Raw genomic sequence first — 17,260 nt, 5'->3', positions numbered from 1 at the left:
CCGGCTGATGTGTTGAAGTCAACACATGCAGAGACTAAAAGCCTCAAGCAATCAATCCAGATAGGAATTTCTTCCTGAAACTGATATTATTTCGGGAAACAAAATTAGGGATTTTTTAGCAATTTTTTATTTGAAAATTGCATTATACATGTATGTTAAAATAGAATTACAATTTGTTAATGCAATATTTATCAAAATATATAAATTATGAGAAGGATTACAAAATGTAATTTGGTCTCAATTATAATGACTAGGTAATTATGAGCCTAAAGGCTCATGTATACTCTAACAAGGTATAAATGAAATATCTTGAATATAAACAGTACATTCAAAACCATGAAACTATCTCCACACTCAGTTTGTACCAGTGTTGTAATTGAGAACATTTGCATGACTATGAGTAAGAGTATGAGTATTACCTTGCCACCAGTATGAGTAGTTTACTACACGAGTAGGAGAATGGGTATGCTGCTATTTTTATGGGTATGCATGTTCCCTTTTTGCTGTCAGACTTTACATTAAAGATATGCAAAAGCCCACCAAACAGTAGAAAATGGATGTTTTCCTGCATACCTCTTACAAAAATAAACTTCCAGTGGAAGAATGTTTCATGAGTATAAGTACGAGTACAAGTATGAGTACTTTGCAATGAGAATGAGTATAGGTCATTTGTTTTTCTTGTGAGTACGAGTACGAGTACAATCTAATAAGTACATGCTAATAAGTTAAGGTACGAGTACCACAACACTGTATGTACTTCCCCCAGGCAGATGTGTACAGATGAAAAACATAAATCATGAGAAAAAGGCTCATCAAAAAACTCATGTTGGAACTACATGTAAATTAAAAGTCGGAAAGGCACTTTTTTACTACATGTATCAGTAAAACAAATGCATCTTCATTACTTATCTTGAGAAGACAAGCTGCTGTCAGATATATACCATAATACATGCCACAATAATCTTTATAAAAAATAATCAGATAAAGTACCTTTGAAGATCATTGCTACGAAGATCAAAATGTTGACATAACGTCTGCAATATTGGCAACTTGTAAATAGGGCATAATGTGAATGATGAATTCAAACGAATTATGTTCGGACAGTGACTAACTAAAAAAATTGGGTAAAAAATTGAAATCAAATTCTAAAGTGGATAATTCAGTCCTTTTTGCCTCTGCCGACAAATGTAGACATGCATTCATCAAATCCCAAACGATGGAAAATGTGCAGTGTGGCTTTCTCCGGTATCCAGCTATAAACACACACACACACAAATAACATCACAAAATTGCCAATGAGTCATCACAAACAAGTTTTTGGGATTTTTTTCAATGTGAAATCCTGAATCTCAAATTATTCTCATTTCAGTTATAATAAGAAAAAAAAGGAATGGTCGGAGTAGGGGAAGGTACATCACTCCAAATTGTCTTGCCCAGCTTTTTCAATTGCTAATGATGACTATGTCTCTCAGCATGACCACAAGCCATATGGAAGAGACTCCACAGTGTTTTGTATCAGTCCAGTCCATGAACGCACAAGCAAATCAGTTTCTGGGCAACTGCAATTGGTCATATGGACCTTTTATTATATTTAGCAAAGAGATGTCGAATTACAGGCTATTGTGCAGGGCGAGTCAAAAAGAATGTGACTGGATTAATGATTTCCCCCCTTAAGTTAAAATGCAATTAAATTTGACACACCAATGAAGCACATATATTAAACAAGCACGTTCTTCCACTCATCTGAACAAAAAATGGATTACTTAAATTGATCCTTGCTATCAGAAGTTATGCATGTTTTACTAAAAGAACCCATATCCATGGAATGCTAAATGCTTTGAAGCTATTGAGCTGAGTGAGAACCAGGATTACATGCAGGCTTTCAAATTCAAATGAGACTTTATTTGAGTCAAAACTGAAACATGATTTTTGCTGTCAGATGTTTTCCTTTGTTCCTTGTCTTGAAGGAGTTTTCATTAATGCATATCGGTAAATGATCAGTGTAGGGGTGTGCATTAACAGGTAGTACGGGCACCGGGTACTCGATAAAAAAAAAACACGGGTACCCGGGTACCCATTAAAGAAACCCAACCCCATCATTAAAATCTTGGACGTTGCTGATCAGATTGTTCCTAAAGGTCTGCACATCTGTGCATCGATTCAGCAAGATACAATTGCGAACAGTGAGCTTATAGCTTTACGGTGAAAACTGCAACTTTCGCGAGCGTCACAAACATAAAATATGAATGGTTTTCCCATGTAGCCTGCTTTCATTTTAAAATCCCCCACAAATGATTCAGAACCTTTCTTTTTCACTGTCTGAGAAGTTGTCTAAGTCATTTTTAAAGTTGGTTACAGGTACCAGATTCCATAATCTGGAACTGGTTCCTGACATTAACGGTCGGGTACTCGGGTCCGATGCACAGCCCTAGATCAGTGGTGGACAGCTGAATTTGTGGTATTTCTATGAAAATAGAAATAATGTGTGAATAGAGTATTCAAATCACTTAAAATTTTCCAATACTCCTCAAAAACATGTACATGTACTCTATTCCAGTTAATTTTTATCAAATGGAGCGAGTCACATTTTTTGAATTTTTTCTGTAACTTGGTCACTTTCTTTTTGACTTACCCTGTTTTAGTATCAATAGTTTGTTACGCTTTGAGAGTGAACTTTTACTTACTATTTCAGGAGGACTCCTAGGAACACATGTCGAGGTAGCACACACATCCGCTCTTCAAGAAGCACAGAATCCACAATGTTCTTGACAACATAAGATGGCTTGAGGAGAGGCAGTGTCATCAATGGATCTCTGTAACAACAAATACCATAGACGATATCAGAATACCTGCACAGTTCAGTGTGGTGTGTTTAGGAACTTATCACAATGAAATAAATGTGTTATCTGAATGTGAATCTGATGCATAGAGTTTGGCACAGCTCACTGCATAAAAGCTTTTCGTAAATAATGAGCATTTTAATGTTTACAAAACAGTAAATTGAGAGTAAACCGTAGCACCAACAATGAAAAAAAACAATTTAATCAAATTACTTACTGACAAAATTATGAAAACTATTGGATTGAAAAAGTTTAGTTTTATTATTATCTTGTTTAGGGTGTAGCCAATTAAACCCTAAATGAGCCCCTTTTCAGCCATCTTACAGCTGAAGAATTACACCTCCTTCTGATTTCAGAAGTGCGATATCTGTTTTTTTTTCCCCCCCAAATTTGTTATGCAACAGTGACACCTACATGTAAGCCGATTATGCAGCTTAAGTTATCGGGCAAAATTTGTTCACTGATCACAAACAATGAGTATGGTACTCCATTCATTTGAAGTTATAAATCAAGGTAATTATCCAAATTCTGACCTCCCTTGTAATTGGATACCTGATGATGTCATGCTGACGCCGCATAATATTTCATATCTCCGGACCAGGGTTCAAGTTCTTGGCAAGTTTGATCATCATCCCGTGAACAGTTTGGAAGAAATGTTGGTTTGTTTGGATTTCAGGCTTCTGTTTGCATTTTGAATTCACCTTATTGTGACCTTCTGGCAACTCCGGAAGGAAAGGTCAAGCGACTTTAGGTAGATGACAAACATTGTTTATCAAGGCCTTGCAAGGTATGGTCTATCAGATTTCAAAGTATGAACATAATCATTTTTGTTTGTTAAAGAGTTATAAGTGAATATTAGATGGTAATTTTTTTGAACTAAAATCGCTTGTAATTTGATACCTGATGATGTCATCATGACTTTAGAGTAATATGCACACCTTGGGATCATTGTTGATGAAATTAATACCTTAACCGTTTTGAAGAAAAGTTGTGGAGAATTATTGTCCGGAAAAAAAGAAAGACGGACGGAAAGGAAGAGAGAAGATTAATTCTGACCATTTCAAAAAGGTGATCGGGTCGTTCCCAATCACCCAAAAAAATATCCAGGAGGGGGATCCCTACATGTTGAGGGGTTAAGATGGTGAAACACATGGATATTAGAAAAGTAGAAAAAAAGTTTTAAAAAATTGGCTTAAAATGTTGACCTTGGATGTGAGTATTTGGCTTTAAGAGGCATATCCTAAGCCAGTTAGGAGTAATTTTACACCATAATTTACAATGAGCAATCTGAGCTTAGTAGCACCATTTGTAAAAACTAGGCCAAGTGCCTTGATGTCATGAGTGATGTTTGATGATTCCGTTACTACTCACTTGAGTACCACTCCACTAAACATGCCAGTATCAATGAAGAATGGACACACAACGGTAGTCTTCACTCCAGCCTTACCACTGTACATCAACTCAAAGTACAGTGCATCATGCAGACCAACTGCAGCAAACTTGCTGGCAGAGTAGTCTACAAGTCTATTCATTCCAAACAGACCAGCGAGGCTGGCCACATTCACAATGTGACCTTTGTTCTTAGCAATCATGGACGGCAGGAACGCTTTGAGTGTCTGTAGGTTGTGAGAAAAGTCAAGAGAAACCTAAAAGTGGGTCTATATTTGCACATCAATGGGCAAAGAATGTAACAGCATGAGTAACTTGGATTATTGAGTACAAGTAGTTACATTTTATATAACACTTGCAAGCAAACAAACAAACAATACTACCAAATTATTATGAATATAACAGCAAAAGCTGTGCTTTCCTGAAAATGCATTTCTTTCTTCTAAGAAGTTATTAACAAAAGTCTTAATTTGAATGGAAAGAATCCAAACTCTCCTTTCTGATGAAAAAATGACTGAAATTGGTCAATCCATTCAGAAAATATCACCATTTAAACACAATGACCCTAAAACCTGTCTCGTCCAAAAAAAATGTGATTTCAAGAATCGTCGTCTCAATTGTCTTTTAACATCACCAGCGATAAAATCTCAGTTTAAACGTCAACAATATTCAACATAATCCATTTGAAGGCCTGTCCTTTAAAAAGTAGATTCAATAAATCATATTGTTTGCCTAACCAGGATTGTTAATAAAGATATTTTGTACTACATGGGATGAAAACCATATGGAGCTCTAACATGTCAAGGGATGTCAAGATCAGTTTCTTCCAGGCCACGGTGGAGTCCATCATGCTATATGGATGTGAGTGCTGGACCTTAACAACGACCCTTCAGAAGTCCCTCGACGGTTGTTACACCAGAATGTTGGGGAGGGTGCTCAACATCGACTGGAGAAACCACGTGTCTAATAACACCCTTTACGGCATGCTACCTAGGATCTCACAGAAGATCGCATACAGGCAGATGGGCATGGCAGGGCACTGCTGCAGACACCCTGAGCTACCAGCAAGCCGTCTGGTGCTGTGGGAACCGACTCATGGGGTGAAGCGGAGGGGAAGACAGAGGACGAGCTATGTCGGGGTTCTGAGGAGAGATGCCGGGACTGAGACCACAACAGAGTTGGCTGCTTGTATAAAGGATAGAGAGGATTGGAAACGCCGCAGGGGATCCCGCCTGCGAGCGACATGATGATGTTGGTGACAGTTGTTGATGACAGGTTTTAGGGTCATTGTGTTTAAATGGTGATATTCTTTGAACGAATTAAGCAATTTCCATAATTTTTTTCATCTAAAAGTACCTTATGAAATTGGTTTTCCAGTCATTATTATGTTTGGTGCTACATATATTTTTAAATATGAAATGAATTTTATGGGGTTTGGGCTCCGCCTTTTTTGACTCACCCTGTAGTACATGTTCATACAGCATGACAATATTTGAAACGTATATGCCAAATAGCGTGCCATAGACCCATGCAACTTATTAGAGTGTTCAATATTGGATGTCATTCTGCTGTTGTCTGGACTGACAAATCTAGTTCAAAACTTCAAGTTTGTTTGAAGACTTACACCAAAGTCAACATAATCTGAATGTACTTACCCAAAAGTGGGCATTAATATTGACGTCCATTGTTTTCTTGATCATGTGATCAGGACATTCCAGAAAGGATTTACCAGTGACGATACCAGCATTGTTGATTAAGATTGTCACCTATTATGGACATGTATACAAGAAACAGTGAAGGCTTAAGGTGCAGCAGCATTTCTATGACACATCTACCCCAAAAGCTTCCACAACTAAGACCCCCTTTACACAGGGTTGTGACCTTTGGGCCTCCCTTGTGCGACCATAAAACTGGCCAGGTCGCCGTTGGAGGCTCAAAGGAGGCCGAATGGTTGCCTAGGTCGTTCAAAGGTGGTACACAGGATGTTCAGACATCGCCATGGACGCCGTAAATCTTTGAACATGTTCAAAACAGTCCCACAAAGGTCACCGAGGAGGTTGGTTGCTCCAAGGTGGCTCAAATGAGGCAGAAGGGAGGCACAAGCATTGCCGTGGTTGCAGAACGGATGCACAATGGACGGCCAATGGTCGCCACGTAACAGATCCGTTCTGTTGCAAATGTTACCGTCAATTTGGGCGATATGCTTCTGCCTCCCTTGTGCCTCCTTTGGCCGACCAAGAGCGTGCATTGAACGATGTCTGTGGCGACCGCTGTGCCTCCATTCGGCGTTGGTTGTCGTAGGTTGCACAGGGGAAGCACAGGGGAGGCAGGCAAGTGGCTCAGTGGACGCACAGGTCGCTCGTAGCTCGACATGAAAATACCCGAAAATTGCAGTTTTGGTGGTTCAAGGGAGGCACAAGGATCGCTGGAGCAGTTACATAGAAACAGGATTTTCTGGGTTTAGGCGACCATTGAGCGTCCTGGCCATTTTTTGGTTGCTCATACGTGGTACAAAGGTCGCAGCCCTGTGTAAAGGAGGCCTTATGATATTACTTCAAAGAATACATCTGGTCATAAATGCATATCTTGGTGAAATCATCATATACCCCAGTCAAAGTGGAAGATCAAATTAAAAACTTACTTCACATTTTGTAAAGGAAACATGCATGCGATATAATACTCATATATTTCAAAAGCAGAACCTCAAGGCAAAAAAAGAATGGACTTGTCTGAAATAGTCTTAATTGGAGAAATATAAAATAAGGACATATGCCATAAATATTTTCAAACTAAGAGTGTAATCCGATGAACAAGGTTATAAGCCATTTTTTAGGTGGTGCCACACTTGCGCGCATGCCGCATGTGTTATTATTAAAGACGAGGGGCGCACGCATTTTAGTCGAACACTATTGGTTGAAGGAGCCCAGAATGCATGCGTACTACCTGAGCGCGATGTGCTCGAGCCTAGTGCCACCGCAATTACATGTACGCCTCAGAAAATGGCTTCCTTTTTTTGACTCACCCTCATACGATTTTATCTTTGTCAAAGTTTATTTCTAGAACCTCTTCCTTTCCATAAAACTTTCACAACAACTTATTATTATTACTGGCCATCAAAAGTTTAATGACACGTACATGTATGGATGTAAAGAGTACATTTCCTATAGATGAGTCTTACAGATGGCCGACAATATATTGGTAACTTTTAATCTTTGCTATCTGGATGACACATTATTATGTGGAGGGAGGTTGCTTGCACGATAAATCAATTTACTTTTCAATTAGTTACATCAATGAAATGAAGTACTTAAGTTCTTAAAATGATACTCACATCACCGACATCTCGCTTAACACTCAGTGCTGCCTCATAGACCTTCTCACTGTTGCTTATGTCTACGGTATATTCATAGGCTCTTCCTCCATTCTCACGTATCTGGTCTGCAGTTTCTTCATTGCCTGCCTGGTTGATATCCCACAGAACAATGGTAGCTCCAAGTTGGCCAAATGCCTGGGCCATCAAACGCCCAATGCCACTGCCTATGCATTAAAGGATAGAAAAATAGAAACGGGTATCTATTGATTTCAAGGTGGTGCTGTATCAATTGCACATTTGTGAACACAGGGAATGCTTAACCTTTATAATGTTAATTGATAATAAATCCAGACTTTAAAGAAGGATACAGGTGGGTCTATGTTTGGAGTTTCTGGCAGTTTGGATGATACCGGTTCTTAAGGTTTTTGACTTTGTAATTTACTCGATTATCATGTAAGGAACCACTTTTTCTCTTTCAAATTTGTAATTTGTGTACATAAATGTCCAAGCATGATATTAATATTGCTATATTTCAAATGATTACCGCCATGCTTTTGTAGTAGGAAAATTTCAGTCTCAAGGGAGTCCACAAGATACATACATAAAGTTGACCAGAACCATGCAAAACTGGGTCTGTGCATGCATATTCTTAAAATAAAATATAAAATCCGAGTTGTTAAAAGTATGGTGGAAGGTTTCTGTCAGATGAGCAACATAAGTATTTTATTTTTGATTTTCGGCTATCATTATGCTTATCATCTTCAATATGTACATGGGGGGGGGGGGGTCCAAAATGGTTGCTGTGAAATCAAACAGCAAAATCATTGCCTTTTCCCTTTAGAAAATAATTTTTGGCCATTATATGCAGAAATCTCCCCAAGCGGTCATTGCTGAAAGTCCTACCCCTATAATACCTACACAACAATACTGAATACATTCATGACAGCTATTACCTTGCATGACCATCACTATCATTTACCTGCACCTGTGACCAGTATGATCTCGCCAGCTACACTCTTGCGCTTACGCATGGAGCGAGGAATGCAAGCCATTATTGTGGCTTCTAGGCAGTACCACAATATGAGGACTAGGCTCCGTAACTGCTCAAAGATAGCCCTTGGAAGCGACATCTTGCTACCTGAAACAACAGCAATAATTCAATATATTACAACCAAAAAATTAAATGATAGCTATTATTATCGTCCTAATAATGAGAGAAAAAAATATGGCAGTTTTTTTTAGTACCAAGTCTAAACACAATGAACAGAACAAATATGAACAGTAGTCCTACAGCAGCGTTGCAATTTCATAATTATGCCTCTCCCTACAGCATACATGTACATGGGACTCTCTAATAGGGCAGGTGGAAGCCTTTGTAAACTAAATTGTTGGCTCAACATTTAAAAGGCGTGTTGGAGTTTTGCAATCCCTTTTAAACAAGGATTTTCATTCTTAACCATTCTTAGGCATTCAAAATTTCCTTCCACTTCCCCTGCTATACTTATAACACAGGCTAGTAGCAGTCAGATCATATGTCAAGCAAGCACTGTGACTAGTCAAACTCAGTCAACAGACCATGAACAGACAAAGCAGGCAACTTGTGGGCAAAGCAAAGCTTTATTGAGTTACATCATGGCCAGTCAATCCTGCTTTATGTATGCTGGCAATTCTTAACTGTTGGAAACAGTCACAAGACTAATTTTGACTGAAAGTATAACTTGGCACTGAAAGTATAACTTGGCACAGAAAGTATGTTTGCATAGGCGGGTTAACCCGGGGTTATTGACACACAAACCACACAACAAATGCAAAAACTAATGGGCACGGAATCAGTCACATTGTTTATTTGTATTGCATAGGTTCGGAATTCTTAATGCATAGGCTACAAGAAATATCAAACTGTTACCATCAGTTTTAAAGCTTATAAGAATGAAGACATTTTCTGGAGGTCTCTTTTGGTACTCATCAAGTACCACTGAATCACGACGGAGTTATCTTGATTCTGATTGGCCAATAACTACATGACACTCTGGCTCGTCCAGTCCAGAAAGAAGCTCAAGCTTTAACTGGTTTCTCAAAGAGTATTTGCCCCCTAAAATTTTTCAAAAAGTTCAACAAATGAGTTGATAAATCATATGTACCCTATACGTACATGATTATCCTACAAAAGGAAATGGGCAGAAAATAACCACATTTATATGGGCGAAATAACTACATCTTATATTAGTGGGGGAAAACAAGAATCAGAAAATCGAATGCATACATGTTTTCTCGACTGTATGTATCTCGGGCATCAGTATTATTTGAGATTGAGCAGTAATCTTCAACCACAGATTACTGATATTAGTGCTTTTGGTTAACTAATTGTAATTTATTTCAACAAAACCTAGGTAACGTCTCACACACTTTTGAAGAAAATGTTGAAAAACCACTGTTAAAGGGAATATACATCATTTGCTTTTGCTGTAATTTTCCTAAATGGATAGATTTGGGGGGTTGGCAATATAAAGCAAAAATTGTTACACTGATTTTTTTGGCAATTTTGGGTTCGTAGATGCTATAAAAACCAAGAAAAACAATCATTTTTCTGTAGTCTGGTTCCCTGACTCCATTAAAAATGAAACAGAGCAATTTATAGATGTTGGGGAATCGTAAGGTCTGGGAACCACTCTAGCTGGCTTGTACCCTATCATAGGTGTGTAATCGATTGCAAACAAATGAAGAGTAACTAAATATGGTCAATACGGGCCAGTATTTGAAATCAAATAAGCCAGTTTTTTCCAACGCTGGTCGGCCGACCATTGTTGGAAATTGATACGAAAATTTCACTTTTTTTGTTGAAAATGACAGTATACCAGGTGCCATGATCTTACAGGATGCTTTACACTGTCATTCAATAACAGTCCAGCAAGGTATTTAAAAATAATTTGGTAGTTTTATTTTTTGATGTTTGCAAATGTTGTATTTTCCCTTTAAAGGGAATATACAACATTTGCAAACATCGAAAAATAAAACTACCAAGTTTTTACGAAATACCTTACTAGGATGTTGGTAAATGACAGTCTAAAGCATAGTGTTAAATTATGGCACCTGGTGTCAAGTCATTTTCAAGAAAATGGTATTTTTGTAAAAATTTCCAGCGGTGGTCGGCTGACCACCGTTGGAAAAACCTAACTATTTTTCAACTACTGCTCCAAATTTACCATTAATTCACTCCAAATTTTGTTTGCTATTGGTTACATCTTCATGAACAGGTGCAAGCCAACTAGACTGGTACCCTTACCTTACAATTTTCCGGCATCTGTAAATTGATCTATTTTATATTTAGTGGAGTCAGGGAACCAGACTACCAGATTACAGGAAGGGTTTCGACAGTTTCAACCATGAACTTCTCTTTGAAAAATTACACCTTTTCGATGTCGAAGAAGATGTGTTACGCCTCATCCATGACCTCTACATAAATGCTGGAGGGCATCTTCCCTGGAAAGGGGGATTGACTGATGAATTTACAACACCAGCTGGTGTAAGGCAGGGATGTCCCCTCTACCCTACACTGTTTAGCTTGTACACAGAGTCACTCATGCGGGAATGGTACCAGCATGCAGCTCATATTCGTGCATCTGACGTCAATGGCATAGAAATAAAGGAGCTGAGGTATGCCGACGATCTAGTTCTCACTGAGTTGCGCAGATGCCGAAGAGTTCCTGCAAATACTGGATGAAATCTCCAATGAGAATGGACTTGCCATTCATCCAGGGAAGACAGAACATATGGTTATAGCGAGCGTGGATGGAAGCAATGACAACATCTCCTACAGAGACGCACCTATCCCCCGCGTTAACACATTCAAGCACCTGGGTGTTACCATCAATGCCAATCTCGATGACAGCCTCGAAGTACGAATGCGTATTGGCATGGGAAAAGCCACCTTGAGGAAATGCAAAATGTACAGGTCTCCAATCCTCACGTGTTTCTGTGGAGACGAAAATGAAGCTCAGAGAGGCATTGATTATATCTCATGTTTTATACTGTGCCAACACGCTTACACTCCAAGCTACAGATGTCCAGCGCATAGACAGCTTTGGAAGATACCACGTCTGGCGGCGGCCACTTGGAATCCGCTGGTCAGACTTTGTCTCAAATGAGAGTCTCAAAACACTGATTGGCGACAGATGGTGTCTCACTGCCGACACAATCTGAGAACAGAAAGCTTCTTGGCTTGGTCATGCAGTACGAAAGGGTGGTCTTGCATCGGCAGTGCTTGATGGAAGGTTGTTGCGTCAAGGGGCAGTACTACGACGTCTGATGATGATGGAGAGTGTACTGCCTTTTTTAATAAAAGGAAGGAGGCGGCCTTTTTTTCTTCTTTGTTTTTCAAATGACCGACCAGGCTATTTTTCAAGAGGGCCACCATTTTTTTTTAAATGGGCGCCACTTGGACTCTTTCTTCTTTTTTTTTTACCAAAAAAATGATACATTATATTTCAACAGTGACATCATTTAGGCCTCTTTACCTGTTGCATCTAACCCATAAAAAAGCTGTTATTGTCAATGGAGTCCAATGGCGGCCATTTAAATTAAAAAAAACCCTGGCAGCCAACTTGAAAAATAGCCGGTTGGACGGCCATTTTGGAGGAAAAACGAACAAACAAAAGGGCGGTTGCTAACGTTCTGTACTGTAGGCTTAAAGGTGAAATAAAAAAAAATGTTTACCGTCCTGCCTTTTTGAAAAAAAGAAAGTGGGAGGCCCTTTTGGAAAGAATGTTACAACCTGACGTAATTAATGCAATACGGCTTTGTACCTAGGACTCTACTATCGCCCGACCATGTCCAAATGTAAAAAAGGCTATTCGTAGAGTCCTAGTTACTCGAACTATCTTTCAAATAAATAAAGCCACAGAAATAAATTTGGTATCATTGGAAAGCCAATGATTTGCGCTTAAACATGATGTATCGTCAGACCCCCTAAAATGACGAGGATATGTTTTGACGCACTCGCATTCAATGGAGAACGTGCACACGTTGCAAGCGTTATCTGCGTCAATTATGGTGACTCGAGGATACACAACGTGAAAAGTCAAAGGTGGGGGTTATTCCTCATTGTGCTATGGCAGGTCACATATTGAATAGCAATAATTTTGAATTTATGCGCCTATCAGTTGTTTACCCCCCCCCCCCCCCCCTCCCTCCCCCCCCCCCCCCCCCCCCCCCCCCCCCCCCCCCTCCCTCGGGCTACCCCACCCAAGACGTGGGGATTGTCACTTTTGAAGTGACAAAATCCCCACCCCTCGGGCAAAATTTAAGTGGCAATCCCCGACCATGCCCCGACATACGTGGGGCGCACTAGTAAATGTAGCTGGAGTTACCCAGCCCTGAATTTTATCATTGGGTTGTCATGTAGGTAATACGTACGTGGAGCCTCATAGTTCTAGGAGTAGGTAATACGCTGCTCGGTTACGTAAAAAATTAGCTCCAGCCCTACATGACAACCCAATGATAAAACTTAGGGCTGGGTAACTCCAGCTAGTAGCACGCCAATGTTCAATGTAATTTGAGTAACCAAAATCCCCACCCTGGGGCATAAAAAATGTGACCAAATCCCGACATCGGACCTGGGGCTGCGCGAAGGGGGGGGGGGGGGACATTTGATAGGTGCATTAATGCAAAATTCCTTGCATGCCATTGACTAGCCCCATTATGTGGCCTATTTACTGGACTGCCTCCGTAAACATAGGCCACACGTCCACATGTACAAAAAACGTGTCGACTTTGCCAAATTTTGATTTTCACATTTAGGCTTAGTTTGTAGGATTTTTTTGCTTTAGAAGCATACTCACCCACTTTATAGGCTAGTCAGAAAGTGCTGCCTTTTTCAGATGTCTAATTTTTGTGAAATTTCATGTTGAAATTTTGATACACAAACGTGTAAAAATGAATCTGGAAATTTCATGAAAAATATACATCTGAAAAAGGCAGCACTTTCTGATTAGCCTATAAAGAGGGTGAGTATGCTTCTAAAGCAAAAAAACCCTACAAACTAAGCCTAAATGTGAAAATCAAAATTTGGCAAAGTCGACACGATTTTTGTACAGGTGGACGTGTGGCCTATGTTTACGGAGGCAGTCCAGTAAATAGGCCACATAATGGGGCTAGCCATTGACCTGTGACATGTCATGTGTTTACACTCGACAGTCATTTTGAGTGTGCTTCAATTCAGTGCGAGTTAACAAAAACAGACCTCCAAAAATTATCTGGAAAAACATGAGTTGTCAGTATTTTACTATTCAACTTTTCATCATTTGGTGCATTAAAGGTCTGTACTTCATACTGTATTAGTATAATACTATAATACTTCCATATTGAATATATTATAAACCTTTTCGTATCTGAAAAAAATTGCCAGTTTTGCTATTTTCCTAGTGTTATGCATAAACATAACGCTAGGATCATGTATACATGTAGGATGGAACGCCGTATTATCGCGGTACTTATCACGTTTCTCGTTCGGAATACAGACTGCCTACTAACCTTCCTGAATTTTCCTGTCTTTTTAGGTTGTAGGCTATAACTCTTCCTTTTCAAATTGATATAAACCATGGAGGAAGGAATAGCCGACGTTGGTGTGGTTTATTTTGTGGAAGATGCCTGTGAAAATAGACTTGCTCGGAGTGTGCGAACGGAGGTGGACTCCCTTATCGCGGTATGCGGGAAGTGGTTTTTATAAAGATCTCAACTTTTTTATAGTTAATGTTTTACCAAAACATCCCCTGAATAAAGTCTGATATTTTCCCTGTAACGTTCAAGTTGATTGAAGACTATACCCCTGCATGATGATTTCTTAAAACCCTGCCCTTCCCCAAAAGGAGAACAAAAAGCACTGTGACAAGTCTACTGATTGGCGATTGGGGGCGCCACTCGCTTTACACGGTGTGCCGATTTATTTTTTCTTACGCGCTGTCCTTATTTTGATAACACTTTTTACGATTTCGCGGTGGAAATATCGCCCTTCGACTTCATTTTGTGTTTGCAGCTGTTGAAGGGGAACCAGACAGTGGAACTTTCATGGACAGAGCACCATTAATGATTTATTTTAAAATATAGACGGTACCTTTTTAGCAGACACGGTGAGGAAAAATTTGCAAAAAAACGTGCATATTTATTAAAAATCGTTAAATGTCCCGAAAGACACAACATTTTTTAGTCGTCCTTTTTATACAACTCGGCAGAAGTCCTTAATGCCTGGTGAACTGGATAAAAATTGCCACTTAAAGGAGTTTTGGCAACACAAAAAGAGAAATTTTCCATGAAAACAGTCAACTAAGTTCAGGGCCAAATAACATGCAAGCCGACATCACTGGGGTTCCTCAAACAAAAATGTAATTATTGTCGTGTCCTTCATCTGTTCATGTCTTTTTAAGTTTGGGTAGATTAGCCAATTACATTTTTAAATATTCACACTAAAACAAAATCACCCCCCGAAAAGTGATAGTTCCCAAGCCAGCATGTAGCCATTTTACATGGTCCTCCGACTTTCTCAGCTCGGGCAAATAGGACCCATTTGTCAACCGTTAATTTTATCAAGCCTGCCCTCAGATGGAAAGCCCCAAAACCAGGGAGTTGATCCTTGGCTATATTTACACAATTCCACCGTTTTTGAGCCAAACGGTCTCCGTTTTCAAAGAAATTGTGGGGGAGGGGGTCGTTTTATGCTAACGAGCTCGCATAGAAATTCTCACTTGAAGTAGTGCACTGCACCCTGGGGGGGGGGGGGGGGGGGGGGGAACCTGGCGGGAAACAATCTGCCTGTCGGCACGAATAGCGCCACATAATTATAGGATGAGGGCGCTGTAACGACATTTTCTGGGTGCAACCCTGCAAGTAAATTCCCATAGACACTAGTGCTAAATGTGCCCATACTTCAAAATTCTTTTTAAAATACTCAAAACTCTCACAGGTATTCAAGCTGCACAGAAAAATGATGATCAACATGTCATTTTTCGTTTTCTTTTCATTTTTTTGTGGGTTGACCATTGACTTATCGAGATATTCTCACCCAAAGAAGACGACCCCTATTTTCCCCAAGGCGGAAAAGTAGCCATCTTGAAAAACGATCCCTCCACAACATGGCAAAATAGCGCAACTTTCGAGCCCAAAAGCATGTTCAGAATTGGAAGCCCCAAGTCCAGGCCAGAGGTTCATTACCATATCTCTTCAATTCCCTTAACTTTACGGCGCTCAGAACTCTAACATAGAATATTTTGAGGGTATAACTTTTATTCATGAGCTCGGCAGATGGATTTAGGCCTATTTACCGGTGTGCACCCTTCTGGGTACCACCACGCATATACTAACACTAATAAAATCCCTTTTTCTTGAAGCAGTTTTAGTAACTTTACTTAAATCTAGAAAATAGACAATGAAAAAAAGTAACTTTCGAGCAGTAGGAATGTGTAACCTGTTGTGAATTATCGTCGATTTACTATTGATTACACCATGGAGCTGATATACATTACATTTCAACAAAAAGAAAGGGGGGTGGAGTGGAGGTTATAGTCCTAGTTAACATTGAACGTTAAAATACGTAATACACGCTGGGAAAAAACCCAACACCACCCACTTGTTGCTATTGCTGTATCGGGATCATTGTACTAGGTTGGTAGCAACTGGCTGGCCAGTCGGCCTCTGAGAATTTGGGAGAATTCGTTGTGGATCCGCCTATAAGTGCCCCCCCCCCCCCCCCCCCCCCGCTAAAATGCTGGTGCGCCCCCCCCCGACCTCACTGGAAAAATCCTGGCTACTCCGCACCACACCGCACTCCGCCCCTCCCACCTCATGCATGCTGCTTACCCCTCATCCATGCCACGTGTTGACAAGAAATCGCCACCGCTATTACATTGATCCTCGCAGTAAGGGCGTGCATGTCCCCGCAACAATAAAATTATAATTGGATAAAACGATACAAATCATAATTGGATGAAACTGTTGTCAATCAATCGAAAATATCAATCTGACCTGATTTGCTGATCAATCTGGACGTAGCGCGTACATAACGGATGAGGATCAGAAGCAGTAACAGGGGAAGAAGAAACGACCATGACAATGCTGAATCAATCAACTCGGCTACAATTGTAGAGAACATACTGAAGATAGGTCTCATATAGTACAGGCAGGAGTTTATCACAGACAAGTAACTAAACTATTGTTCCAGCTAACTTATATTGAAAACAAAATATGTTTCACCATGGAGGAATAAGAGCACAAAGCCTGGTACGACATGGCGGCGAGCGGAACGCAGCCATACAATATTGATATGAGATTATCCAGCGTGATACTGTTGGTTTATATTATGTAATACTCCAACTGAAAGATAATGCTCGAATAGCAGCCATTCAACGATATTCCATTTACGTAATAAAATGTAAAGAGCAACACCTTAGCGCTATCACGCGGTGGGAATTAAATCTGAAGATTAAGGTGGGCTTTGTTTTTCATAAAATTTATGTGGACTTTAATTAAGTTTGTTGTGGGGTTGGGGGTGGGGATGAGGTGGGATGGGTGGGCGCGGGGGCTTCACCATTATCGTTCCCGCCCGAAATAAAAATATATCGGGGGGGGGGGGACTTCTCACTTCTCACTGATAGGCCCCTCTAAAGATATCTTGTAATTTTTTTATCCTTTCACCAAATTTATTACTAAATTATTATTATTATTATTATTC

The 17,260-nt window shown here is 39.8% G+C and overlaps 1 protein-coding gene across 2 annotated transcripts; it reads right to left on the bottom strand.

The window, feature by feature from the left end:
• On the bottom strand, positions 1 to 16,848 carry LOC119724480 (epidermal retinol dehydrogenase 2-like). 2 transcript variants are annotated; one of them, XM_038195549.1, is made up of 7 exons: positions 16,555 to 16,848; positions 8,522 to 8,680; positions 7,561 to 7,766; positions 5,885 to 5,995; positions 4,212 to 4,456; positions 2,685 to 2,813; positions 1 to 1,253 (listed from the first exon to the last, which is right to left on the bottom strand). In XM_038195549.1, exons 1-7 carry the CDS (start codon positions 16,697 to 16,699, stop codon positions 1,160 to 1,162), a joined length of 1,089 nt encoding a protein of 362 aa, XP_038051477.1. In that variant the 5' UTR covers positions 16,700 to 16,848; the 3' UTR covers positions 1 to 1,159. The 2 variants fall into 2 exon arrangements, with proteins under 2 accessions (XP_038051477.1, XP_038051478.1); XM_038195550.1 differs by lacking the exon at positions 16,555 to 16,848 and adding an exon at positions 14,071 to 14,202.
• Positions 16,849 to 17,260: the final 412 nt, after the last annotated feature.

The sequence above is a fragment of the Patiria miniata genome, unplaced genomic scaffold (genome assembly GCF_015706575.1).
Source record: "Patiria miniata isolate m_02_andy unplaced genomic scaffold, ASM1570657v1 HiC_scaffold_18, whole genome shotgun sequence".
NCBI lineage: Eukaryota > Metazoa > Echinodermata > Asteroidea > Valvatida > Asterinidae > Patiria > Patiria miniata.
This window is presented reverse-complemented; position numbering and strand designations above follow the sequence as displayed.

Coding starts and splice junctions, on each gene's coding strand:
- LOC119724480 (XM_038195549.1), bottom strand. CDS start 16,699: ATGAGACCTATCTTCAGTATGTTCTCTACAATTGTAGCCGAGTTGATT. Junction 7,767..8,521: donor CATACTGGTCACAGGTGCAG/GTAAATGATAGT, acceptor TTTAATGCATAG/GCAGTGGCATTGGGCGTTTG. Junction 4,457..5,884: donor ATATTAATGCCCACTTTTGG/GTAAGTACATTC, acceptor CACAACCTACAG/ACACTCAAAGCGTTCCTGCC.